The following is a 26,717-nucleotide window of genomic DNA, read 5'->3' on the forward strand; positions in this document are numbered from 1 at the left end:
TCTCTTGCTTTTTTCTTTTGAGACATTGGCACACAGAGAGCAAGCCATGCCTAAACTATAGTTTTGATTTGTAGGATTCAACCTTATAAGTTCTCTCTTGTTTTAATTTCTTGCAATATAGTTTTTATTCATGGATGAAATTTATATCTAAAAGTGATAAAAATTAACCCAGACTCGACCCATATTCATTAAAAATTTTAACGATGACGTTGATCTAAAATAATCTACACATTAATTTAATTAATATGTTACTTTGAAAGTAAAATCTTAGTAATACAGGGAATCGGTCTAGGGCATATTAGTAATTTTCTTTATCATTTTAATCATTTAATTATTAAAAAATTAATGAATTTTCACGTGACATTTTACGTTACAATTAATATAACAGCTCTTATCACGTGAATATGTCCATATAATAATAAAAATAATTTTTATCATCATGTAGATGAGAATAATTGACGTTGAATATCATGTGCAATGTTCATTATCTTTTAACGTCCGAACGATGGTTATTTTTCGAAATCAAGCAGTCAAAATAAAATTTTTAAAAAGATTGAATGATTAAATAGATAATATTCAAACATTTTGTAATTTTTAGTTCTTACAACTGAACTGAACTGACCTGAACAGAAACAGAGCTAAACATGACATAACTTAACTTTCCAAAATCTCCCTAAAACCAAACAGAAATATTAACCTGCTAATCCAAAAAGTAGTTTGAAAATAAAGGAGACAGAAAGGACACAAAACAAAACCAAAAGGCAGCTCCACTCCCATCTGCCACCCCCGCTTACGTGTAACCCTGTCGGTGACCGACCACCCGCCCCAAACAAAAAATTAAAAAGTTAACTTCATCCTTGAATAAAATTAAAATCCCAATAAAAATATATTTATTTATTTTTTTCCAACAAACTTATTTTTTTTAAAAAAATTAAAACTTTGGTAAAGTGAAAAAACATGAACCAGTTGAGAGATGACGAGACAGAGGCCTGGGGATCCCGCATTGGACATTGTGCTTCTGAAACGTGGTTGTACGTGGCCTCCGTAATTAATCTGCGTTCAAAGCATTCAGATACCTGAAACGACACCGTTTCGTTTCTTTTTTTTTTACTTAGTTTTCTAGAGTTTTTTTTGGGTTTTTTTTTGAGAAAACAATTGAATTTTTTATTAGAATATTAGAAATTGTGAAGTAGCTTTCTTTATTCTTACACACTAAACCACGAGGGAAAAGAACAAAAGAAAGAGTGACATCAACCGAAAGAAAGGAACTTTTTCAGAATCTCTCTCCTTAATTTATCTACAATTTCTTAAAATAATTTATAAAATAAATAAGATTATTCACAATTAATATTAATAATTATTGTATTCCTCTTTCTCTCTGTTCTAGAGATTATCAAACCCTGTTCTATTGCAACATCAAGTACTTTTTCAAAGCACAAAGCTCTTATTTATAGCCGTTAACACCTCCTTCCAAAACCCAAAAGGAGCTTTTATTCTTCTTTTTATTTTATTTTTATATTTCCATCACCAAGAAAAAAAAGTCCAAACTTTAATATATATGTTTTCGTGTGGTGATTTGATTTTGTCCTTTTAATGGTTTGATCAAATTGGCTATTATTAATAATATATTTTCTCTCTCTCACTCTTTATCAAGCTTTTCCCATTTTTCAACTTTTCCTTCATGTTTATACCTTAATTGAAAATTCACATTTTCTCTTTTAAGCTCAAGCGCACCATTTTTTCTCTTGTTCTCTGTTCTTCAACTCCTCTTTCTTCAATACTCCTTTTCTTTCTCTGTATTTCCTTCAAAACCCATCTTTTGTTTTGAATAAACTTTCAACGTTTTCCCTTTGATTGCCCCCCTAAAAACCATTTGTGTTTCTGCCTCTCTGGGTCTTTCTTTTGCTCTGCTTTTTACACGTTTGTTCTTCAACAGCAAAAGGAAAAGAACTTTTTTTTTGTGTGGCGGTTTCTTGTAGTGAAATAAACAAAAAGGGATAAAAATTTTCTCTCTTCTTTTTGAAGGATATTTATATTCCTTTTTTTTCTCTTGCCTTTCAGTTTCAGTTATTGGATTCTTTTGGTTTTTCTCTCTCTCCCATGATCACAAATATTGCTTGATTTTCGCCTGATCCTGCAAAAACCACCTTTCCTTTTATTCTTAACAAAGTTACATTAATAAATAACGGTTAAAACCCCATAAGAAAAACCCTGGCTTTCATTTGTTTTGCTAACTCCCTCTCCATTTCCAGCAACCTCCTTTAGCCTTAAACTTCATCCCCCCTACTTTTTTTTTCCCGTCAAAAGCTTCATATATTTTGTAACAAAAACATGGGTAATTCTTGGTTTCCAGGAATATTATTACAAATATTCCTTTGTCTTTATCTCTTTGGTGGTTTTGTCAATGGTCTTGGTGTGAATTGGGGTACTATGGCAACACATAAACTGCCTCCCAAAACGGTGGTTCAGATGTTAAAAGACAATGGGATAAAAAAAGTGAAGCTTTTTGATGCAGATTCAAACACTATGAGTGCTCTTGCAGGAACTGACCTTGAAGTCATGGTTGCTATTCCTAACGATCAGCTTCGTGTTATGAATAGCTATGATCGTGCTAAAGAATGGGTTAGAAGGAACGTCACAAGATATAACTTCAACGGAGGTGTTAACATTAAGTAAGTTCATTTTTGAGGTTTTCTTTGTTGCTGCTAGCTTGTCTTATGGGTTTTTTTTTTTGAAGATTTGTATATGCTGTTGACATAATATTGTTTTTTGTGTTGCGGATTTTGATAAACTCTTTGCTTTATTCGGGAAGTATTTAGAGTTCGCATCAAGGAACTTGATTTAGTTCCAAATTTCCAATTCTAGTTTTGGCATTGAATGTTTGAAGTGTTTGGTGTTAGCTTAGTTTGTGTTAGATTTTTATTGTAATATAGTAAGTTCTCAATATATTTTGCTTGAATTTGATGATTGGGGCTATAGAGGATTTTTCTTTTGTTCAAGTTTTTTATTTTGTAAAGGATTACAACTTTGTTCTGTATTCCTCTTGATTGGTTTTATGGTTTATAGAAACGATCTAATTATAAGAGAGCTCTTGTTATTATTGGAAGTTCTGATGATTCTGAATGCTAATAAGAGAAGTTAGATTTACTTAACTTTTCTATGAGTTCCTCTCCCTCCACCACCCCCCCCCCCCCCCCCCTTCCCTCTCTTTTTTTTTTTTTTTGAAACTCGGCTTCTTTTGCTTATGACCCACATTAGAAAAATTAAATGTCAATTTTTGTTAGCAAGTAGGGATTTTATTAGTTGAGCTAATTCTTGAATGGCAGTTAGGACTTGTTTATTTGGTAAACTAATTTTTGACATAAACGATGTGCATTTAATGAGCTCAATTGGCTTGTTGTCCCTACGTGTGTTTCTGTTAAATCTAGTTTCGAGCTAGTTCTTATTTTAATGTTCTGTGAGAATGAACCAACGGCACATGATGTAAACTTCGTGGAAAAGTTTGCCAGGAATCTTACCACAGGATTTCAACTTGTATGTATTTCAACTTTTATTTGCCTTTGTACAGATACTTGACTCAGATGGCATTAGATTCCTCCCCTTGGTGCTTTACTTTGGCAGCTTTATTCTTAGCATCAAAGGATGAAAATTGCAAGGAATCTTGGCTTTTTTAGAATCTGCCCACAATGTGCAATATATCAGAATAGAGATATAGAATTTATCACAAAAGTGTGAGAGATTTCTTGACTGCATCATTTAAGCTTTCAGCATTTCTCACATGGTCGTTATGACCTGTTTAATCAATTTTGGTGCGGCACCATAGTTAGAGTTCCTGCAACTGATAGCTCTGTCAGCATTTCTGTTGTTGTGATAATTAAGAGACCTCCTTAGGCCCAATCCGTAATTTCTTATATTACAAACTTCATCAAAGGGAATCATGAAGGTTTCCCAGAAGGAATTTTAGGGATAGAGAGTAATTAATTGAACAAACTGCTAATCTCATTTTCTCATTGGGATAATTATTTCGAATGAACAAATTCTAAGCGTGTCTTCATAGGAAGCTTATCACTGAAAGATGCAAATGGGTGTTGCTTTCTGTTAATGGTGAAGTAAGGAATATGTTCAAGTGATGTTGCAATGCAACTGCTTTGTGTGCGTGTGAATGAATTTATTAACAAATTTTCATCCATCATCCGATTTATACATTTCTTATGTACCTGTATCAAATTCCAATGGTATTAGATGGGTGGATTTGTTAACGATGCTATCTGGCAATTAATCTGCAGAATCTCTTACCATCTATTTTGTTCTTGCACAGGTATGTGGCTGTTGGCAATGAGCCGTTTCTCACATCCTATAATGGCTCATTCATAAACATCACATTCCCTGCACTTCAAAATATTCAAAATGCACTTAATGATGCTGGGGTTGGAGACTCCATAAAGGCTACTGTGCCCTTAAATGCTGATGTCTACAACTCACCAGATAGCAACCCTGTTCCATCTGCTGGCCGGTTCCGGTCTGATATCAGTGGAATTATGACGCAAATTGTTGATTTTTTAAGCAAGAACAGTGCACCTTTCACTGTAAACATCTACCCTTTCCTCAGTCTCTATGGAAATGACGACTTCCCCTTTAATTATGCTTTCTTTGATGGAGGAAACCCTATTACCGATAACGGGATTCAGTATACTAATGTTTTCGATGCCAACTTTGACACATTGGTTTCAGCTCTGAAGCAGTAGGGCATGGGGACACGACCATTATTGTCGGGGAGGTGGGGTGGCCTACAGATGGAGACAAGAACGCCAATGTGGCTAATGCTCAGAGATTTTATAATGGGCTTATGCCTAGACTTGCAGCCAACACAGGCACACCCTGAGGCCTGGCTATATAGAAGTTTACCTGTTTGGCCTCATAGATGAGGATGCCAAGAGCATTGCTCCAGGAAATTTTGAGCGTCATTGGGGAATCTACAGGTATGATGGGCAGCCTAAATTCCACTAGATTCTTCTGGCCAGAATCAAAACAGGTTTCTTACCGGTGCTCAAAATGTTGAATATCTTCCTCAAAAATGGTGTATGTTCAATCCAATGCAAAGGACCTCAGCAAACTTGCGGACAACATAAACTATGCTTGCACCTTCTCAGATTGCACACGACTCGGTATGGATCTTCTTTGTAACAACCTTGATGCCAATGGAAATGCTTCCTCGCTTTTAATATGTACTACCAGGTGCAAAATCACAATGACATGGCCTGTAATTTTCAAGGTCTGGGCACGGCTACTACACAGAACCTTTCACAAAGGACTTGCAATTTTATCATTCAGATTGCTTCTTCTTCTTCTTCTGCAGGCCCCTCACTGGTGGGAATAGCATTTTTAACAGCATTAACATCTCTATTACTATAAATTTGATTCTGTAGATAACTGGGATGTACTATTTTTTGCAGTTTCTTTTTCCTAGTTTCTTTTTGTATGTTACAGATTCTTGGGTTTTTTATCTTTTTTTTTTGTCAATTGATTTAATAAAAACCTATGATTTTATTGCTCTCTAACTAGAACACTTGGTCAGAATGATTGATTTCATGCTTGTCAGTTGTATGATACTCTTGGCTGGGATTTCTCCTGTGTTAGGATGTCTCATGACAGACTTCAGAATCCTTTTCAGCTGACCAAGTGATCAATGTCTAGTTCTATGACACCTAAACTCTGCTGGTCTCCAAGTTTCCCAGTAATGAAAGCATCATTTACTGTCAAGAAACCATTTTTTTAGCAGGATAATATGTTGAAAGTCTTTGGACTTAATAATTCTAGTGGGAGAATGATGCTTATGTCATATAAGTACCATTTATGTTTCTTACTCTTCTTTGGTGCTTAAGGTTTGAGCATAAATATCACTATGCTTGTCCTGGATTTTACCATTCTAATCATCGGATGAAACCAAGAAAATTATGAATCTGTTGGATTCATCTAGTTTTCCAGCAGATATATGCAAACCTCTAAAAAATCCAATTACTAGCCCAAATCCAAATTGGCGATTGGGTTGGGTTCTTTGACATCATCCAGGCAAACACTTTCATTTCTTTTATAGACAAATTGTGGCTACGGATGGTCCACTTCCACCAATTTGCTTATTAACAACTAGTAGGTAATGGCTACTTGACACCTTGCACACCTATTAATGACAATGGTGGCATGAATTATATAACTTTTGACCCCTTTTTAATCACAAAGAGGAAAGCATTACTATTCAAACTTTCCAAGATTTTTATCAAAATCTTACCCTTAATCATTTTGAGCCAAGCCATAAGTTCTTACTTAGATTTTAGGAAAAAAGATTGACACCTAGTCAATATGCTATCTCCTAACCTATCTTCTAATATCCACATAATTACGCATAAATCATCTTTTAAAAGGAAGAAAAAATTGTAGAAAAATTGGGAATTTGTTTGTTTCAGTTGATTTTTCTCTACCCCTTTTTTGTATGGCCAAAACAAAATAGTAGATTGAGGAAAAGACTCCACACAACACCAAAACCCATGGATCTTTCTCTTTTTGATTAGATTGCTTTGGGGATGGGACCCCAACACTTCATTTTCACTAGGGTTGGACAATAAACATTAACAATAAATCCCAATGGAGAGCCTCTTCAATCATGCACCCTCAAAACCCCCTACCAACACAACAAACCCATTTGTGCTTCTCTCAATTGGATGTGAAACCTCTTAAATCAAATCTTTTTTGCACCAAAGCCACAACAATAACTTTCTTATTCTTTTGCCAATGCATTGCATCTTCAAGGGAAATCAATTATCATATAGATATGATGTTTGACTATGTTTACTTTATTTCAAATTTTAAATTTCATTTAGTGGGTAGTTAAAGTTTAGGTTACTACTTGGTATGAGACCAACAATCATTAGGTCCAATATATTATTTTAAATAAAAAGTTTATTTAACAACACCAATCCCTAATTTACTTTACTAATCTTTGATTTATTTTATTAATCTTTTTGGGTATATTGTTATTTGTTCGCCGCCGATATAGATAATCACCACTAATTAACATTATAATAAATAATTATTTATTATGTAACATGAGGATAAGATGGCAAGGTACACATTATACTGAATTATTGAATGCTAGAGGCAATGCATAATTCAGGCACATAGCCTTTGATGCTTCAACTACTAGGTCTTAGGGTTTTTTTTTTTCTTTTTTTTTTTAAAAAATTTTTGAGATACTAGATTCATATTCAGTTTCTAATATGTAGAAGGAATTGAACAAGAACAAATATTGAACTGGCTGGATTTTTGTGATGGAAAAAAATTCTCCTCTTTTGCTGACATTGACAATTAACCTTCCCTTGCTCATGTTCATGCACCCATGAACTTCGTATGTCGGCAATTATCATATATATTTTTATGTTCAATGTGATGAAACATAATTCCGAGGTAAAACAGTTAGTATTACGTATGTATATGTATGTATATATATATATATAAATATACATATAAATACAAATAACGTGCACATAAAATCGTCAATTTAATCTAACCGTTGTTATCTTAATTCCAATAAAAAGTTAAGGTTCAAGAATTTGATCCCATTAATTTCTTTGATTTTGTTTCGGTTTACATCAATTATATATATATATATATATATATATATATGTGTATGTATGTATGTTTACGTAAAATATCGAGAAAGACAAAGGGTGAGATAGGGAATACAAAATGTGGGTTTTGAACTTTTCAAAAGATGGGGGCAATGTAGTGAAGGGACCCATTGACAAAGGTGTTGAGTGGTATATATAACACATAACAACCACCAACTTAAATTCAAAAGACTTTTGTCGGCCCAATCATTCTAATTTCTTTGGGTTATTTCAAGTGAAAATATAAAGTTTTCGAAGATTATTAAGAGGGAATTGCAAAACATTAAAGCATTAGGTATAATTAATAGAAGAAAAAAGAGATAAGAATTGCCTTCTTGCATACTTGTAATCCAATGTCTCCTATGCTCTAAATTTCATTGGATTACATAACATAATGTTTTATTCTTACAAACTTGACAAATAAAATAAATTAAAAAATAGTATTTAAAAGGTTTATTGAGAAGTTAAAAGCTTTAGTTAGGGTTCGGTGGTGAGCAGGACAGGACTTTGGAGTCTTAACCATGGTAGGTAGTAAGAATGCAACAAATTAATGCCTTATTAATCTTTTATTTTTCTTTTTTTGATCTTTATTACATTTAATATAGAGGATAAAGTCCACTTAAAGTCCGTTTTAGTTTTAATTTTTCTCTCGTAACATCATGTTTTTTCTTTTCTCGATTAATATTTTGTGAATAAGTTCTATTCTTATAAAGAGTTATACTGTTAATTCATCTGATAAAATTATCAAAATATTTTAAATTTAAAAATTAATTTATTGATTCACACTTAAAATAAATCAAAATAGCTTATCCATAGAGTATTAATTGAAAAAAAATATTAAAATTAGAAAAGTATAGATAGAGTTTACTTGAATGTACGATAAGATATGATTATTTTTAAGTTGGAAAATTAGTAAATATTATTTTCCCTCACATTAGAGTTCAAAATTTTTGGAAGAAAATAAAAGAAATTATATATATAAAGACTTTTCCATATTTCTTTTTATTAGTATTATTTGATGGGAATCTTTAATTTCATGTGTTTTTGCTCAAATTCAGCTCAATGGAAACACAAGACAAAGAATTTCCTTTTCCCAGAAATGAGAGGGAAATTTTAGAAGGCAAATAGAAGGAAAAAGAATACAGTGGAAAGAAAAGGACAAGAATCTCTTTCAAGAGAGAAGCGTTTTCCCCCATTTTCATAGAATCCATTGGTAAAAGGGGTAATGGAAAACAAAAGTCACGTGCATGCTGGAATCCATCATCTTATCCCCCCCCTTTTAGCTGGCTTGGCTAAGACCCCAAAAAAGAAATACCCAAATTCTAGAAAAGTATAAAACATTAGTACTAATACTAGATTTATCCTAATAAATATTTAAATATTGGTAATAGGATTCTTAGTAGATAGATTCTTTGAGTCAATGTCCTTGAAGATCAGAAGCAGCTGTGAGATGGGTTTTTTTGTTTTTTCTGTTTTTGATACTAAAATGCAATCGGGTCATGGGATTTTCATGACCTAACCAACATGAATAGTTGCAATGACTTGAGGGGCAGGATTGTTTCATTAAGATTGACAGATTTCCGCTAGCAAACAAGGTTAGAAACAGGAGACATTGCCTAGTTGTCTTAGGATTCTAGTTTGGTTTAATTTAAGTACTAAGAAGGCCAGTGTCTAATGGCCAAAAGAGAAGACAAAACTGAAGCATAGAGAAAAGGATATGTCATAAAATTGCAGAGGGGAAAGCCCATAAATTATAATATTAGGTATATAATTAAGCCACTAAAATGCCTCAAGAAATAAGGGAATTACTACATTTACTAGTGAAGAATTTTCTTCAAATATTTTTTTTCCCTATCTAAACTTTGATTTACATTAGGGAATGGGAGTTTCAAAAAGGAAGGGAAAAAGAAGAGAAAAAAGGAGAAAAAGTCATCACTGCTCGCTAGGAATTGAAGACAGCAAAGCCATCCTCATCTCCATCACTTTCTTGTGAGAATTGGAGTGCAAATAGCTCACAAAAGTGGGGCTTTTTGCTGGCCTATACTCTGGCAGCAACCGCCCTGATTTGTACCTCACCCCACATGCATTGCATAGAGTCTTTGGACCCAATGGTCCAGCTCTCCACTGTGGGGTCCTTTGTGCTAAGCAATGAGTGCACCTCCTTGGCTGCTGCTGCTGCTGCTGCTGCCCACTATTCCCCTCCAGGCTTCCCGAACTCTCTTTAGTCACCACCACCATCTTCTCCCCTTCCATTTCCTCTTTCTTTGATTCTTCTACCTCACTATTTCCCATCATGCTACTGCTACTATTGTTGCTGTCATCTTCCTTTTTGGGCACAATGAGTTCACTGTCAGCTAACCAATATGCTTGTTGAAGCAAAGGGGGGTCTGAGCTAGCCAATTGGAAGTTTTGGTTATGTGAGTTTAGCTGGTATGACCAGCCGGTAAATGGGTTCATTTTGGTTTTGGATAACGTTGTGGCAGCCACCCTCTTTCTTTTGCTTCTAGCCTTGCCTGGAACTACAAATTTCTGCAAGGAAGGTGGAATAATTTGTTGGGGCTTCTGCTGCAAGGATTTTGCAGGCTTTGTTGCAGTTGTTGTACTTACGTTCTGAACATTTGTAGTTGCCGCTACTGGGATGCAGTTCCCTGTGCTGGATAAACAGTCCTCTACAAATATAGACAACCATTCCAAACTTTTATCCACTTCCTGCAATTTGTATAGCCACAAAAGCAAACAAATTTCAACACTTTAAACTCATCAAAACTAAAAGAAAGACAAAAACTTTAACAAAACCTTCTCTTCTGTTCCCATTTAGTTAGACAAAAGCCGTAAACAAGCAAGAAATAAGAGGGAAAAAAATGAAGAGAATCCAGGACTGTGGGTAGCCATGCAATAAGAGAAAGGGAGAAAGGGAGAAAGGAAGAGCAAACTGACCGTATTCTGAGCAGGGAAAAGGTCATCAAGGGTGCCAGTGGTGGCTAAGGTAGCACCAAGTTTGGAGCAAGGAGAAGAAAGGACTTGGTCTTGTTGGTACTCACCGGAGACTGACACATTTTGGCAAAAATCCATAGCAACAAACACCAAAACAAAAGGGAAAGAAAAATAAAAAATTGTACTTTCTTGTTACCCTCCAAGAGAGAAAGTGAAAGATAGAAACTTGAAACGAAAACACAGGAAGTAAGAGAGGAAGAAAATGTTGGTGTATAGGAATAGGACTATAGAGAGTAGTAAGGGGGCCTTGCTAAGCTGTCTTCAATTTCGGCCCCCTTTATGGCCTGGTTTTCTGTCGGCAGATAAAGCTAAAGAAAACAATCAAAGCTTATTCAATCACAAGGAAAAAAGGAAAAAAAATATACAAAAGAATTGCCCCCATATCCCTCTCTTTCTTACTGCTTAAATGTATATATAATATGATAAGAATTAGACCCATTTTTCTTTTTTTTTCTTTTTTCTTGGTTTTGAAAATTAATATACTTGGACAGGTGACAATTTTTGAATTTGGGTTTTTCCATTTTTATTTATCTTAAAATTTTAGCATTGGTTTTGAATTTGGGTACATGGGGTTAGGGAGGGAGAGTGGAGAGAAACTTTTGAGTGCAGCTGTGGAGACGGTTTTGATCAGTGGGTCCATAAATCTGAGGCCTGCTCCGGTAAAAGAAAGGCCACTGGCATCTCTCTCGAAACTACAAAAAACGAAAAGATAAAGAGGAATAATGTAAGAGGGGGAAGGGGCGGGGGAGCTAATGTGACCAGGAAGGCAAAGTACTAACATTAACAGTGTGAGCTTGCACAATACAATAATCTGCTAGCTTCTTAAATGAAAGGTTAACTTCCTTTCTTCTTCCTTGGCCGAAATAAAAGGTGAAAAAATAGAAAAGAAAAAACTTTCTTAAACCAGCTTTTATCAGGTGATGTTGATCTTGCAGAAGGTTGCCTGGAGGGATGGAAACATGTTAATGGTGGGGAACCAATAACTTTGCTGATCATAGTCATTTGTTACACTATGAATGTTCATTTTATCAAATGATCTATTGTCAGTCAATCTTTCTAATGTTAGGCCATGGATATTTTGGGGGTTGCAGCCTTATTCAGAAGAGTCCCATCTTCGATATTCTCAGTGATCAAACTGTATCTTTCTGTAATTCCATGGCCATTGGAGTTTCAAAATATATGATTCCAACCCCTGCAATCTTTTTGAAGGCAAAGTTTGATTTTGGGTTTTTCTTCAAGCAGCATTATCTTATACATTTTCAACCTTCCAGTTAATAATATGTTGCTATACTTTCCAAGAAAGTTGCCTGAATTATTTCTGAAGACCCTGTCTTTAAATTTGGCTGTTCCCTGCTAATGAATGCCCTCACATGCTAACAAGAAGCTGTCCTTGTAAATCAGATTTTCATGACTCTGTCCTTAATAAATCTAATTAATGGGAAAACAAAAAACAGGAACCACTAGCTAATATAGCTGAAAAGGACACTTCACTCTTGGGGTCCAAAAACTCAATGGCAGGGAAGAGAAGTGAACCCTTTGGCATGAGGTTAGGTCTGTATCAGGGAAGAAGGTTTCTAGAAATTAAACATGGGATCCACAAAATATGTATGCTTGGTGGGTCAATTTGTTAGAATTTTATGTTTATATACAGATGAATGCATTGGCAGGGCACTGCTACCTCCTTGGCTGTTCTATAATCCTCACTACTCGTACAATTACTCTGTGGTATATAGGTAAGTATTAGATACAGGGATGTATCCTGCAAGATTCCTTTAATTTTTTATAATTTTTTTTTTATATAATTGGAGAGGTGAACCTCTGGATTTATATTTATCAAACATGCATTGAATACATACTTAAAAACAATAAGAGTCGAAAACAACATACAATGTATATACACATCAAAGGTATATATTTTATGAATCAAGATGATACATCCATGGACCCCACATCACCACATCAGCCATTATCAGATAGCTTGAAGCATGTCCCCATCAAATGGTTAATCACTACAGTCAATTAACAGTAATTCAGTTCAACCAACATACTGGCCACCTTGATCACCAGCCATGTGATTACACTAGAAAATTTGAACATTTCCCACATAACCCATCTCCCTCTTTGCCTTGCCTTATTCTGGCCATACAGAAATGACCCCCATTGATCAGCTTTCCTTCTCTTTTTTCTTGCAAATTATGTTATACTAAAGACAATGTTACATACTCTCCCTCTTCTCCAATTCAATGTATTACCCTTCAATCTCATAATCAAGTAATTAGCAAATCTTAGTTACAGTTTTCTACACAAGAGTTATGTTAAAATTTTTGAATCAATTGAGTGAAATAATTTTGAGTAGTCTCTATAATTTGACTGGACTAGTCAGGGCTGCAATTCTGTCTGGCAATGGGACAGAGTTATCCCCAACTGCTACCCTTCAATGTAGAAATAGGACAATGCAAACAATAATTGTAGGAGAGTGAGGGTGAGAAAGTTTGAATAACAATAATGAGGTAAGGAGGGGGAAAAATGTGGCTAAAGGATATGATTCTGTCCAGCCATATGCTCAAAAGTCCACAAGCATGACAACACCAGTCCCCCCCTCTTCCCTTTCCCATCTCTTTCTCCATAATGAAAATTTGAAACATTAAAAAAGAAGAGCAGAACATATGCTCCTTGGGATTCCATGTGAGCCTGCCTAATCTTTTTATGATGACCTGATTTGGGATTCTGCAGCAATTTTCAAGTTTCATATCTGTACTCTCAAGTTGAACTTGACGTCACATTAATGGTTGCAAAATCATGAAAGGGGACTAATAGAAAGAGAACATAGAGAGGGTATGAACTCTAAATCTTTCTTTTGAATGTAAATTTTGAATACTGATAAGATATTAACTGCATTGTTATGGTCGGATAGACCATTTCTTACTAAAAATTCACTCAAATATCAGAGTATTGTTTGATGACCAGCCAGCAAGAGAGAGTTGAGCTTGAGCTGTATGCAAATAAGGTCACAGGAAATATGCCTCATTCCAGCATATCAGAGTGCATGTTACCACCATGTTTTCAAGTCAATGGATTCCGCCATCACTCTTTGAATTAAGATTTTGCAATTCTCTTTCCTTTGTCCCTTTCCAGAGGAGCCATGATATGACTTTAAAAAGTGATAAACAGAATTATGAACAATGCATCCAAATCATTTTGAGTTCTTTGTAACTCTCACCAATGACTAGTTCTGATATCCAAAAATAAGTATATTCACATGGAAAAACAAAATGAAAGAGAATGGAGGGGTTTGTTAAAATGATCAGCAATTATTTAATCATCAGTAACTTGATACACTGCTATTGGTAACTAGTTCTAGGGGTAAAGTGTTTGGCCTTGAAAACATTGCCAAATAAAATCCTATAAGTAAATGAATATACTAAGTTAAGCACTTACTAGACATGAATACATCCTATTCATGAATCATAAGAGAAAAGGGTTTCGGTGCTTTACATGAAATACAAGACAGCTTTTGACACAGTTTAGAAGTGAGCGATGATGTAATATGTACGAAATATAAGTGTAAGGCACTAGCAGTATGGATGGATGTCAAGGCTCTGCGGAAGGGGAGAGATATTGACGCCATTCTTCAGGTGTCCCGTTTCTCTTCCTCAACATCCTTATTGCTGCACTTGTTAGGGGTATGGCGAGTATGTCGTAATCCTTTGGGACCTGGACAATCAAGGGGACAAGATCGTAGTTCTCAAAGACGAAATCATTGTCATGTTAATAGCCATCTATCAAAAGTCAATGCAGAAAAACTTAAGATTTTTCATGATTATCTCAATGTTATCCTTCTGTTCATTCACATCTAGAAAAGAGACAAAGGTGATGCCATCTGTGGACTATGGTCTTCTCTCTCTCTCTCTCTCCTTCTCTTTGTTTGTTTGCCAAATGCTATCTATGGCTGGAAAAACCAGCTTCCCGTACGTGATTTTGCACAAATGAAGCTTGTGCAGTTTCATGAGAGTAGATGAAATACCTTGGGGACCTTAATCAGCTTCATATTTGCTTCCTCTATAGTTTTTTGACCTTTCTTTGAATTGCACTTGGCACAAGCAGCGACCTGTACCAGACACACAAAAGATAAAACTACAAAGATTTGTACATTCATGGTGGTTGAACTGTGACATCTTAAACTCTCTTTCAATCAGATTTCCTATGGTTCCAGAACATAAAACAAGTAGAAAACAAATCCCTCATTCATAATTAAGACTATGGGGTGGTTTGACAGAAGTGTTTTTAATAAAATGTTTAAAGTAATGGCAATCAAACGTAGCTCTTCATCAAAATTTTCAGTCATTTCATCCAAAATAAAAGGAAGAACCAATAGCTTCATAAAAGTTTATAAATCTTCAAAGACCAAAAATGTTTCTGCATTTTAACACCTCTAGTCATCTTCGACAGATGCCCCGTACAATGTTACCCATCTTTTCTCAAAACTTGTCCTGCTTATATGTTTAATAAAGAATTAGTAGGAAAGAAGCAAATAACTTTGAGCGATGAATATGTAGGATAATTGTCATAGCATGAATATTTTTGTGAGAAAGACTAAGCAACAAAAAAGTTGTGTGTTTTACTGCAGAAAAAGAAACTTTCTTCCTCTTTCTTGTAATCTTATATCACATTCTTCCTTTGTGTTTACTTCTTCTTAGTCTTGATTTTCAGTCAGATGAAAGGAAAATACGTAACAGCAACGTATTTAACTCTTAAGCACCAATTGTAAGCTCAAACAAGAATAAATGGGGTAATCCACAAATATTGAATCACCTATCTGTTTAATTGGTCATCTTACCAGATTTTCCCATTTCCATTCCCCTCCTCTTGCAACTGGCAGAACATGGTCTATGGTCAAGTTCTCATGAGCAGAACAATACCTGTTGACAAAGGAAAAGCTTTGTTGTAAGGAAACAAACAATTGCTATTGAACTGAATTGATAAGAAAGATCTTTCTTTGGTACAGGAAGGAACAAGATGTACCGGGGGTTAGAAATTATAATTACAATAATACATAATGTTTGGGAAAATGAGAACACAGAAACAGAAGATTTACTTATTTTGATTTAGAAAAGTGTGAAAATTTCGTAGAACAAGAAAAGTTTCAAAAAGAGTTAGAAAGAATTGACTGAAAAAATTTATGTCTGAGAGGTCAAGAAAATATGAGAGGTACAAGTCAATAAATTGAACTAAAAAATTTAGTAACAAAGGGTCCTATGTTTTCTCTCAGTTCTGAAGTTACACATGCCTATTGAGCAACCTCCACATCATAACTTAGCCACATAATTAGCACAAAATTTTGAACATATACCCTCAAGATATCACTAATGTTATTTACCAGTTGATATCTACAAAAGCTAGTGGTTTGTTTCTCATACTCAAAGATTTAGAGGGACAAACTTTGTTACCTAAAAAAGGATTATATCCTATTTGTTGATGTGATAACGTTAACTTGATAAGGGTAGTTTTTATGAGCACTTGTGACAAGTGTAATCATAAACAACTTACTGACAAGTGAAGTTGTCCCTAAATAGAACATTTTTGCGGCTAAGATTGGTTCTGATTCTTCTTCTCTTAACAACTTGCAGTAGATGGGGAACCTGGAAGAGTAAAGAATAAAGCGATTCAAGTAGACTAAGACATGCATGAAGATGAGGAACCTTAAGAAGAGAAGGTAAAAAGCCTTAAGCAGAGAAGTGAATAAGTGAAGCAACGAGAAAGTAATGGTGATAGAAATTGCAAGAAGGATCACAATAAATGATAAATGGTCCTCAACTTCATACCCTTAACACAGCTGGTATATAGAAAGATCCACTTGGAGAGTTCACAGTCTGATCATAATACTCTAGAACATCGGCCTGGATTAAAGCAAGGTAACTTAAATGCTGAAAAGAAGAATTCTATATGAAAAGGCAAAGAAGTAGATGAAGAGGTAATGCTTTTTAAGTGTTTAAACAATTAACTAATCAAAACGTAAAAATTACTTCATGTACTACAGATGAGCTATCTACAGTAAACATTAAGATTCTTGTTCTTTTTGGTAGGGGAAAGCCGACACTAATCTGCCACCATGCTTTTCAGACATTTTATCCTATCATATAATGAATGGGAAAAAAAGAGGTACTCCAAATTAGTAAGGAAATCACCCTTCAGTACCTTTCGTCATGTTGGATAACAATTTTAAAGAAGTAAACAACTGCAAAAGCTGAAAACTAAAAAGCCTCACATGACTTCCAGCCAAACATCTAAAATGAAAAGGTGATCCACACTAGTCCAACCTTCTCCATGAACTCCAAACATATAGCACGCTTCCAGCAGACAACATTGACGGGTCTGGCAGGGGGTAACAAATGAGCAGATTAATATCAAAACAAAACTAAGAAAGTCAGCCTAAATTATTAGAGAAGTAGCAACAAAAGGCGTATCATGTTGTGGATTGAACACCAGGGAAAATGCTGTCAAATAATTAGCCATATGAACACCTTCAGAGAACTAATTGAGTTACTTCCAGATAATCAGCCATCAGACCCCTTTCAGATATTTCTAAACAGTGATAATTGATAACGTATAATACTGATTAGAGAAAATTGGAGTATGTAAGAATGGAATGGCAGAAAGCTAAAACATTAAGCAACAGAGAAGCATCTCTTTTAGACAAATAGTTTTGTTTAGCTTCAGAACTATAATTAATTTATTGAGCAATGGTCTTTGTTACATATTATTCAATATTCATTAGTTTACTGCATTCCCTTTCAAATCAAGTTACAGAAACAAAAGATGAGAAGAATAAGTGCAAAAAGCTAAATCCATAACTCCAAGAGGGCAAGAACCCATGTTTCTAAACAAATACCCAACTGAAATAACAAAACAAAGCATCGAATCAAACAAGAAAAGATGAGTAATTGAGAAGTATTTTTACCTGTAAGAGATATCCAAAACAAGACCTCTAAAACAAGCCAAATTATCAGTCTCAAAGTCACTATCATAATCCTCTTCATCATAAAATCCTTCATCACTCACATTCGGACGAGCCTTTGCGTTAAATTTTCTGCCTTTCTTCAAAGAGGAAGGAAAGTATTGTCTTGTGGCTGTAGAACCAAGAAACCTGAGCCTACACTGAGCCTGAAGTGATTTTAACCCACCAGAACCACCAAAAACATTGCTAACAAGCTTATAATGAAAAGGGTCTTTTGGTTCAACCCCATCACCATGAAAGAGCAGCTTCAAACGTCCTTGTGGGGTGAATTGAGCCATTAACTACAACCAAGATTTTGCTCTAGCTCTCAGAAGCTTGTTTGTGGTAGTTAATGCTGTTGTTTCTAATTTTCCAAAAAAAAAAATGTTGTTGTTCCAGGATGCTTTAGTAATCCAAACACAAAGAGAGAAAAGAGAGCAAGGAACCGTTCTTATTTCTTGGAAGAAAGAACCGAAAGAGAAAGGGAAGGCTTGAGTTTCAAAGATAAAACCGTTGCCACAAAATATTTTGGCATGTGCTCCCGCTGCACAGGGAATATCTTCTTCACATTCAACTAAATGACAAATTTACCCACCTTTCTCTGTTTTCCTTCAAATTTTCCGAAGAGCAAGAAGGATCATAGCTTTTTAGTCTTTTAGACTAGTATAAATTGGAAGATAGTGGGAAAGTCCATGGAAAATTAGAGGTAAAATTTCCAAGTAAAAGGGAAACTAAAAATCTTATTAAGTCACTCTTATCTTCAATCAAGGCTTGAGTTATTTTACCTTATCCAATGTTTGCATGTACATCCAAATGAAAGAATAAAAGGCAAATAAGGAAAAGTGTCAATCAAGTAACATTACATATATTTCCAAGTTTTTCTTCTTTCTCTAAAATCTAATTTACAAGGTTTCAGCATTTTCTAACACAGGAGGTACAAATTAATAATATGGTATAGTTTTCAGCATACATGCCAGCCTAGTGCAATAAAGAGTGTCAACGGTCAAAATTGGAATGAAGTCTCTATTATTTAAATAAAATGTCTACAACAGGTAACCCTGATGTTCCTTTCAGTCTGCTCTCTTCCCTCCCAGATTACTAATTACACGATGATTTGCATCCCTGTAAGTGCTGGAAGGGTAATAGATCAAGACTAAAGGTTCTTTTAAGGAAAACAGACAACCCCATATGACAAACATAGCCAAAAAGCCATGTGCCAATCCCCCATTCTTCATATATTCACACTTCAAATCCAACTCCCACCACCATGGCAGAGAAAAACCCACTATCCACAACAGAGTCAAGGTCCCATTCGTATGCATATCTGTCAGCAAATTAAGGATCAGTCAGAGGCCATATTCAGAACATTCTTACACAATAAATGAAAAAAGTAACACTAGTCAATCACTTCAGAGAGAAAGACAGGTGTAGCTTCCTACCATTGCTGGTTCTTCCTGAACTCCGTAAGGACAGGATATATATTCTCAAAGGCTGTGTATGTCTCATCTCTCACCTGTGACAGTCAAATAAAGAGAATTAGTAATTCCACCAGAGTGAGCATGCGTAAGAGATGAACAAAGGCTTAATAACCACCTTAGCACCAGTGATCACAATCTTCCCTGACACAAAAATAAGAAGTACAATCTTTGGTTGTTTCATTCGATAGATCAGGCCTGGAAATAGTTCTGGCTCATACTGCAGTAAAACACATGAAGATAAGTCCCAATCCTTGATCAAAATAAACAAGTCTTGACATCAACAAGCATGTCTCTATTATCTACACTTGTACCAAAAAGAACTAAATCTAAGAATTACAAGCCCAAACTTATCTTCATATTTTCAATTCTGTTTAACTTTATTGCAATTTATGTTTTAAAGTAAATTCACTGAAAATTTTGACCATCGTCCCCTGAGCTTAGCAGCTATAAGGGCCAGTAAGTGAAATTCAAAAGGCTCACAGAAAAGGACTTAGTACGTGCATACTGCATGCACACATAGAAAAGGGCACAGGCAGTCAGGCACTCAAACGCGAGAATCCCAAATGCCCACCTAGAAACATGCATATACAGTGTTCTTATATAAAAGGAAACTACTCAAAGAACAATGACCACCCCTTACACTTGAAAAGGCACCATGGGAGTATGCAAGACCTTCAAGTCTGATAGGGAATTTGACATCACAGGAACCAACAATGTTCTGAATTTTGAAGTCCTGTCGATCACAACAAAGATGGCAAAAATCCAAGGATGGAAATATACCATTGAAGAAGGAATATCAGCCCATACATGTGATTTTATTAACATGTTTTGCATGAGACAAAAGGGAAGAAATAGTGCAAGTACCTTAAACTTAGCAGGAAAACCAAGCTTTTGGATGATTCTGGCATACTGAAAGCACAAAAATAATGTTAGTTGGCCAACTTCATGATTGCATCCACCTATGCTAATGATAAGAATAAATATCACCGAGCTAAATGACCTCTAACATAGTTCACAAACAGAATTAAATGACAAGCATCTCAAAGAAAAATATATACCTTCCTTGCAGCCAATTTAGACTGCTGTTCACTTTTGGCACCAGTACAGACCTGAGGAAGCAAGGCAAACTGTTTTAGTATATCAATAATTGAACAATGACAACATGCTTAGGCTCAAACAATTGGTGCAAGCATTAATTATTTACTAAATAATTTACAACAACTGAATAAATGCATATGTGTAATTTCCAATAAGAAAGAAACTACCATCTTTCCAGAAGCAAAAATCAAAGCTGTGGTTTTAGGCTCCCTGATTCTCATAATGACAGCAGCAAAACGCTGTACGGTCATTTCATAAATAAATGGGTTAGCAGCCACATAACAACAGCAGCATCAGAAGCTGCACAAACAAAAAAACAATAATTACTAAAATTTAGCCATCCCCTGTATACCTTAGGATTGTATTCTGCATTTCGTGCTTGCAGGGCAATTTGCTTAAGATCCAACTTGCAGTCTAAGTTCACAGTCGATACAATGTTCCTAGAAACACAGTAAGGCTAATACTAAGATTTCCAGACATCAACTGCAGTCAAAACCCAATCTAGAAGGGATTAAGAGCACAATTCTAATAGAAGTTAAAAGAAACTTAAATCTTTTGCTTTTCTTAAAAGTTTTAATATGGATTCACACTTAGTTGAAGAATCATTACAACTTTACAAGCACAGAAAAGATATATGCTCCGATGCAAAACTTCTTACAAGTCTTAACTCTAATAAAGAAATTTTGCCCAATGCAACAGTTTTCAACCTCCCATTAAGATCAGTTAATGTCTTGCAATCAGGCTTAAAACGAGTCAAGCCACTTACAATTTATTCGGCTAGCCAATTCCACTTAAAAACAAGACTCAAGTGTAATATGTGGTTAAACCAGTAGACCTCAAGTGGTATATTCTTTCGCTCACAAGCTGGCGGGCCATGCTTAAGTTATGACATTTGTTGTAATTTATATATTACTCATCTTATTGAATTACCCACACCATTCATATCTAAAACACTCAACAACTATATCAAGTACAATAAAGAAAACATGAACCATTACTAATCCAAAGAAATCTAGTCAAATCTTTCAGTTAATACATTACAAAGTCACGCTTAAATGTCCTTAAAATTTCAATAAGAGCCTACTCAAGAAAAATCAATTTCTTTACAAACAAAATCAAATCCTTTACAAGCAGACTCAATTTCTTTACATTCTTTTCAACATACACAAACATCAAAAGCTCACATCGGATATCCCCTAATTCCACCTTCTTCTTACCACAATAATCAAAACCATCTCCAATACCAATACCCTTGCACAATCCTGCACTAGAAACACCTATCCACAAACTTCTCTCATCATCAAAAGGTCAAGCATGAATTACATGTCACTCACATATCCAAAAAACACCCTTTTCAGAATGATTTAATTGACTACCTGTCTCCAAAACCCAAAGATGAGCCCTATCCAGAAAATCTGGTCAGCCACATCACACCCCATTCAACTCAAAAAATCTAACAGACCCATATCCCAAAAACACTTTTTTTCCAACGATTTAATTAAAACCCCCTGTCCAATAACACCTAAGAGATCCGCCCCATCCACTAACCCAGTCAACCAAATCTTAAGCATATATACGTTTATACACAAAGAAAAATTTACACGTGTCAAAATTTAAGACAAGAGAGGCAAAAAGAAGACTTACTGAAGAGTGGGAACAATGCCAGATGGGTGCTTGGAAAGATCCACTGGTTGGCTCCCTTCCAAGCCACCTTGTTCTGCCATTCTCTTTTTTGTTCCTCACCCAAAATACCCAAAAAGAAAACCCCCAAAGTTTCCCCAAAAAATCTCAGGGTTCTTCTCTAAATTCCAGAAACCCAGATCGAATTTCAACCCAAATATATCAAATTCACGACGTTTACCAGAAATTAGAGTTTCAAAAGGGATAAATCTACAAACTTTGGAGGGAAATGAAGAGAATACCCAATATAAAACAAACAGATCCAATTTTACACAAATCTAATTAAATTCAACACCTTTTTGAAGAGAAAAAAAATCAAAAATTAGGGAATTTAAAGGGGTAAATCTACAAAAATTGGAGGGAAAATAGAGGGCAAGTGTTTGAACAGAAGAGTCCTTTATAGGTTTTTGTTCGTTCGAGTATATATAAGAGGAGGAGGGCAAGACAGAAAAGGATTTGGATTTTGAGAGGTCTCGTTTTGATGATGAGAATTTTGAGAGTTAGGTTTATAAAAGAAGGAGAGAGGCGGTGGTTCAATCGTGTTGGCATTTAGTACCCTAGATCGCCATATTTATAGACGTTGACTCTATTAGCCGGTTAACCCGCACGACTTACCGGTTGTTGCCGGTTATGTTGGGAAAGAGCTGAGATAAGCGATGTTTTCATGCGATAGTTCTTTTCTTACAAGGTTCTGGAAGGGTAGATTCGGAAGTTTGAATGGGATTCGTTCCCAAAGGGCTGATTTTGCGCTCTTTTGTTGATGGGTTGCCTTTAGTTTTGTGGGCTTGGGTTGTTCTGCCTTGGTGGGCTTTAATTACCATCTTGGCCTTGCTCATGATCAAGCGATATCAAATTTAATCTGAACTCGATTTCATTATCAAATTAAGAATTCCAATTGATCGAATAACGAGAGTATCATAAATTCAAGTGAAAAAGAATGCTATAGAATCTAATATGGAATAAGTACGAGCGAATTTCAATCTTGTCCTGCTTATCCCATATTTTTTCTTTTCTGATATGCTTTAAAATTAACATACATGGCACATTTTATGTAAGCATCAGATATAGCCACCATTGACAGGAATGACCTGACCATTAACCCATTCGCTAGCATCAGTGGCCAAGAACCCAACAACGGGGGCAACATCCTGGCCCTGGCCAAGCCGGCCGTGTGGGCACTCATCGATTGCTCTCTGCACCATTTCCTCTGTCTTACCTGCGAAGTACATATCTGTTGCAATCGGCCCCGGTGAAACACAGTTTGCGGTAATGCCAGTTCCCTTGAGCTCCTTTGCCAGTATCTTCACCATTGCATCTATTGCTGCCTTTGATGCTGCGTACGCCGCGCATCCCGGCCTCAGCGACGCCACGATCGATGATGATAGAAGTATAATTCGCCCTCCGCCGCCGCGTTTCAGTCTGTTTGCTGCTTCCTTGGCGCATAAGAAAGCCCCCCTTGTGTTTACACTGAAATGAAATATGATGCATAACTTAATAATCTATTTAACTCATACATGAGCTTACGTTGTTGGACTTTTTAGCATGGCATTGTTACCTCAGGATTCATCGAACTCTTCCACTGGAGTGTCGGCTACGGAGATACCCTTATCGTTGCTAACACCTGCTGAGTTGACCAAGATGTAGGGCTGGGAGTTAAAGAACTGTTCAGCTATGTCGAAGAGGGACTTGACCTGGCTAGGATCGGAGACATCGGCTTGGACTGTCAAGGCTCGTGGGGTGTTACCAGGAAAAAAAGAATTAATCTCTGCCGTCACAAGATCTGCTTGGACCTTGTTGGACGTGTAATTGATGACTAGTTTGGCTCCAAGGGAAGCCAGATGGAGAGCTATCGCTCGGCCGATGCCACGGGACGCACCGGTGATTATAGCTACCCGGTCATGTAGAGGGAGAGATGAGATTGGGATGGGAGTGCCACTAATGCTGGTAGCCATGCTGCAGCACCGGTGGTCCAGTAAGCAGAGGGTAACATGATCAAAATGGGACAAGAAGAAAGCAGTTGTCAGCTATTTGAGTGGGTCTGCAACTAGATGTGACATGTCGAGTGGCGACAAGGAACCATTCGAAACAGAAAAAATATCTGTTTGATGAAGTCACAAAGTGCGTCAAAGTGGCAAAAGTAGTCCTGAAAAAGAAGAGGACTGAAATTGAAGGATTACTAAGCATAAATCACTGAGGCCTCGCGTTGCGTTCCATGTTCGCTGTCTGAATTAGAAATGAGACTAATAAGTGATATAAAAAAAACTCAACTCTTTACTAATATGGGATTCCATGAGAAATGATGGAGTCGAAAGAACACAATTTTCACTCACAATTAGTGGATGCCAACGGCCAACCTTCTAGACCTGACTGGATAAAGAAACGATGAACAAAGCAACTAAGCATATTGCACTTTTGTAAATCCATGAATAGAAACTCTCTTAAGAAGCAAGGATTGAATAAGCAGCCATGGCAGAACTTTGCTTCCCTGTTATGACTCAGACACAATCATCTTACTGATTTTAAGTATTTACAAACAATCCACTATTGTGCAGCAGAAGGTATTGCAGAAGACTAAATAGGCTTAAAAGAGCTGTTAACTATAATGTAAGTCCTGATTTAGAGAAGGAAAGGGCTGAAATATTACAAAATCCTTTGTCTAAATTTGTCTTCACAAGATATCATCGTATCTTGTCTGCATGGATTTGGTCCTTGATCTTCATAATGCATGTGGCATGATGTGATGAGTAATCATACATAGCCGCCATTAACACGAATGATCTGCCCATTAACCCACTCACTAGCATCAGTAGCCAGGAACCCAACAACAGGAGCAACATCCTCGCTCTGACCAAGCCGATTATGAGGACATTCATCGATCACTCTCTGCACCATTTCTTCACTCTTCCCTGCAAAGAACATCTCTGTTGCAATTGGCCCTGGCGCCACACAGTTTGCAGTGATGCCAGTCCCCTTGAGTTCCTTTGCCATTATTTTTATCATTGCCTCTATAGCTGCCTTTGACGCTGCGTACGCCCCAAATCCTGGCCTTAGAGCAGCCACCATTGATGATGACAGCAATATAATTCGCCCTCCACCACCACGTTTCAGCCTATTTGCTGCTTCCTTGGCACACAAGAATGCCCCTCTCGTGTTTACACTGAAACAACATATGTAGAACTAAATAGGGTAAGGGTACTCAAGAAATGAATCCAACTTTCTTTCGCCTCAATTACATCAAAGCACAAATAAGAATTTCAGTGAACGCAACCACCTCAAAATGTCTATAATCTATTTACATGTTGCATCTCACTGATATAGATTCCCAAACTCAAATGCAAAAGCCTGTAAATGACCCTTACCAAAACAGAAATCAATGGAGCATTAAGGAAAAAGCAGGGTATTCTTACGACTTGTTATGATACCATGCCACCTGCAGCATGTCTAAAATTCCATGTATACTTACAACTAAAAGGTTCTTCTAAGGCTATTAAAAGCTACAATTTTGCAGTAATCAACCTAATTTATCAAGGGATATTGCTTGTTCTTCATACCAAGAGATTGATCAAGAGGTCTGAACTTCAGCATTATGGTATGTATTAGGCTCTTAATAGTATTTGTTTATATGAAACACCCAAAGCAGCTGATTTATGACATTGTACAATGAGTCTTAACAACATGTGCATGGTCACATGATTCTAAGACATAACTTCCAATTCCTAAAGAAAGTAAACCTCTCAATTTCAGAATTTGCATCCTTATTTTCCCATTGACCAATCAATAAAGATAATGTTCTTCACCCCAAGAAAACTACCACTGCAAAATAATGTCCCACATTGCTCCATAGTTAACTCCAATCTACTAAGCAAATTCTAAATTTCTTATATTTTTAATCAAAATCATAAAATTTTGTACAAGTGACATGAGTACCTGAAAATGCGGTCAAAGTCCTCCAAGGAAGTGTCGGCAATTTTGGGGTACTTAGGATCCAACACTCCAGCTGAGTTAACCAGGACGTGAATCTCCGAGCCAAACGCCTGCTCAGCCGAGTCAAACAAAAGCTTGACCTGGGCGGGGTCCGAAACATCCGCTTTGACCGTAACAGCTCGGGGGCTTTCCCCAGGGTAACGAGTATTGATCTGGGTAGCTACGAGATCGGCTTGTTCGGAGCTGGAGGTGTAGTTGATAACGAGTTTGGCACCGAGTTCAGCTAGATGAGTGGCTATAACTCTGCCCATTCCACGAGATGACCCGGTTACTATAGCAACTCGATCTTTGAGTGGGAGAGGGTTGGTGCCGGTGGTGGTGGAAGCCATGGGAGTCAAAAAAGATTAAAACTTTGAAGAATTTGAAGAAATGAGAGAGATACTGAAAAATTGGGTATTGTATAGTATTTAAGGAAAGGTGGAAAGAGTTTTGAGAATCTGAAATCTACTGTTTCCAAGAATTGCTACTTGTTACCTTATCTTTATTGTGCAAGAAGTAGTGTTTGAGTTGATATTGTCCTTGTTTCCTTGTTGTTCCTTTTTTAACGAGTAGTCCTATTGGAGCATATTTACTGCTTGGTTGACTGGTGACTTACATCCATACCACCATGATATTTCTAAAAATGGAAACTTCCAAGCCTTACTAGAGTACAAAAGTACCAGGCAATGGAGAAGAAAATTGGAAGTGTAATGGCGTTTTGAATCTCTCATGTCTCATCTCATATGCTTTACCATTTGGTATCAGAATCTGAAGTTGGCAAGTTTTAGCTCTAGGGGTTAAGGCGTTAAGCTCATTTTTTGAGTTGAGTTCCATTGGATAACAATTTAA

At 36.2% G+C, this 26,717-nt stretch overlaps 6 protein-coding genes across 7 annotated transcripts; 1 reads left to right on the plus strand and 5 right to left on the minus strand.

The window, feature by feature from the left end:
- Positions 1-1,423: 1,423 nt before the first annotated feature.
- Positions 1,424-5,558, plus strand: LOC110415281 (glucan endo-1,3-beta-glucosidase 8-like). Its single transcript, XM_021426877.2, is given in 7 exon segments — positions 1,424-2,672; positions 4,319-4,737; positions 4,740-4,877; positions 4,880-4,996; positions 4,999-5,091; positions 5,094-5,210; positions 5,213-5,558. Coding segments are annotated over 7 exon segments (1,425 nt in total). The 5' UTR covers positions 1,424-2,331; the 3' UTR covers positions 5,413-5,558.
- Positions 5,559-9,365: 3,807 nt separating this feature from the next.
- On the minus strand, positions 9,366-11,221 carry LOC110415255 (uncharacterized). The gene is made up of 2 exons (XM_021426849.2): positions 10,599-11,221; positions 9,366-10,370 (listed from the first exon to the last, which is right to left on the minus strand). The coding sequence occupies exons 1-2, from the start codon at positions 10,731-10,733 to the stop codon at positions 9,594-9,596; spliced, it is 912 nt and encodes a 303-aa protein (XP_021282524.1). The 5' UTR covers positions 10,734-11,221; the 3' UTR covers positions 9,366-9,593.
- Positions 11,222-13,948: 2,727 nt separating this feature from the next.
- Positions 13,949-18,183, minus strand: LOC110415730 (HNH endonuclease). Its single transcript, XM_021427432.2, has 7 exons — positions 17,614-18,183; positions 16,973-17,027; positions 16,478-16,552; positions 16,203-16,294; positions 15,493-15,574; positions 14,680-14,763; positions 13,949-14,369 (listed from the first exon to the last, which is right to left on the minus strand). The coding sequence occupies exons 1-7, from the start codon at positions 17,946-17,948 to the stop codon at positions 14,247-14,249; spliced, it is 846 nt and encodes a 281-aa protein (XP_021283107.1). The 5' UTR covers positions 17,949-18,183; the 3' UTR covers positions 13,949-14,246.
- A 460-nt stretch (positions 18,184-18,643) lies between these two features.
- LOC110415732 (TATA-box-binding protein) lies at positions 18,644-22,455 on the minus strand. Of its 2 annotated transcripts, XM_021427435.2 has the most exons (9): positions 21,870-22,454; positions 20,578-20,665; positions 20,393-20,464; positions 20,186-20,236; positions 19,992-20,036; positions 19,768-19,860; positions 19,243-19,344; positions 19,089-19,162; positions 18,644-18,973 (listed from the first exon to the last, which is right to left on the minus strand). In XM_021427435.2, coding segments are annotated over exons 1-9 (606 nt in total). In that variant the 5' UTR covers positions 21,950-22,454; the 3' UTR covers positions 18,644-18,972. The 2 variants fall into 2 exon arrangements, with proteins under 2 accessions (XP_021283110.1, XP_089639602.1); XM_089783476.1 differs by lacking the exon at positions 18,644-18,973 and having other exon boundaries at positions 19,085-19,162; positions 21,870-22,455.
- Positions 22,456-22,833: 378 nt separating this feature from the next.
- On the minus strand, positions 22,834-23,914 carry LOC110415733 (NADPH-dependent aldehyde reductase-like protein, chloroplastic). The gene is made up of 2 exons (XM_021427436.2): positions 23,467-23,914; positions 22,834-23,379 (listed from the first exon to the last, which is right to left on the minus strand). The coding sequence occupies exons 1-2, from the start codon at positions 23,855-23,857 to the stop codon at positions 22,964-22,966; spliced, it is 807 nt and encodes a 268-aa protein (XP_021283111.1). The 5' UTR covers positions 23,858-23,914; the 3' UTR covers positions 22,834-22,963.
- Positions 23,915-24,381: 467 nt separating this feature from the next.
- LOC110415731 (NADPH-dependent aldehyde reductase-like protein, chloroplastic) lies at positions 24,382-26,449 on the minus strand. The gene is made up of 2 exons (XM_021427434.2): positions 25,833-26,449; positions 24,382-25,062 (listed from the first exon to the last, which is right to left on the minus strand). Exons 1-2 carry the CDS (start codon positions 26,216-26,218, stop codon positions 24,654-24,656), a joined length of 795 nt encoding a protein of 264 aa, XP_021283109.1. The 5' UTR covers positions 26,219-26,449; the 3' UTR covers positions 24,382-24,653.
- Positions 26,450-26,717: the final 268 nt, after the last annotated feature.

Source organism: Theobroma umbraticum, unplaced genomic scaffold, assembly GCF_002168275.2.
Source record: "Theobroma umbraticum cultivar Fairchild unplaced genomic scaffold, ASM216827v3 scaffold_147.0, whole genome shotgun sequence".
Lineage (NCBI taxonomy): Eukaryota > Viridiplantae > Streptophyta > Magnoliopsida > Malvales > Malvaceae > Theobroma > Theobroma umbraticum.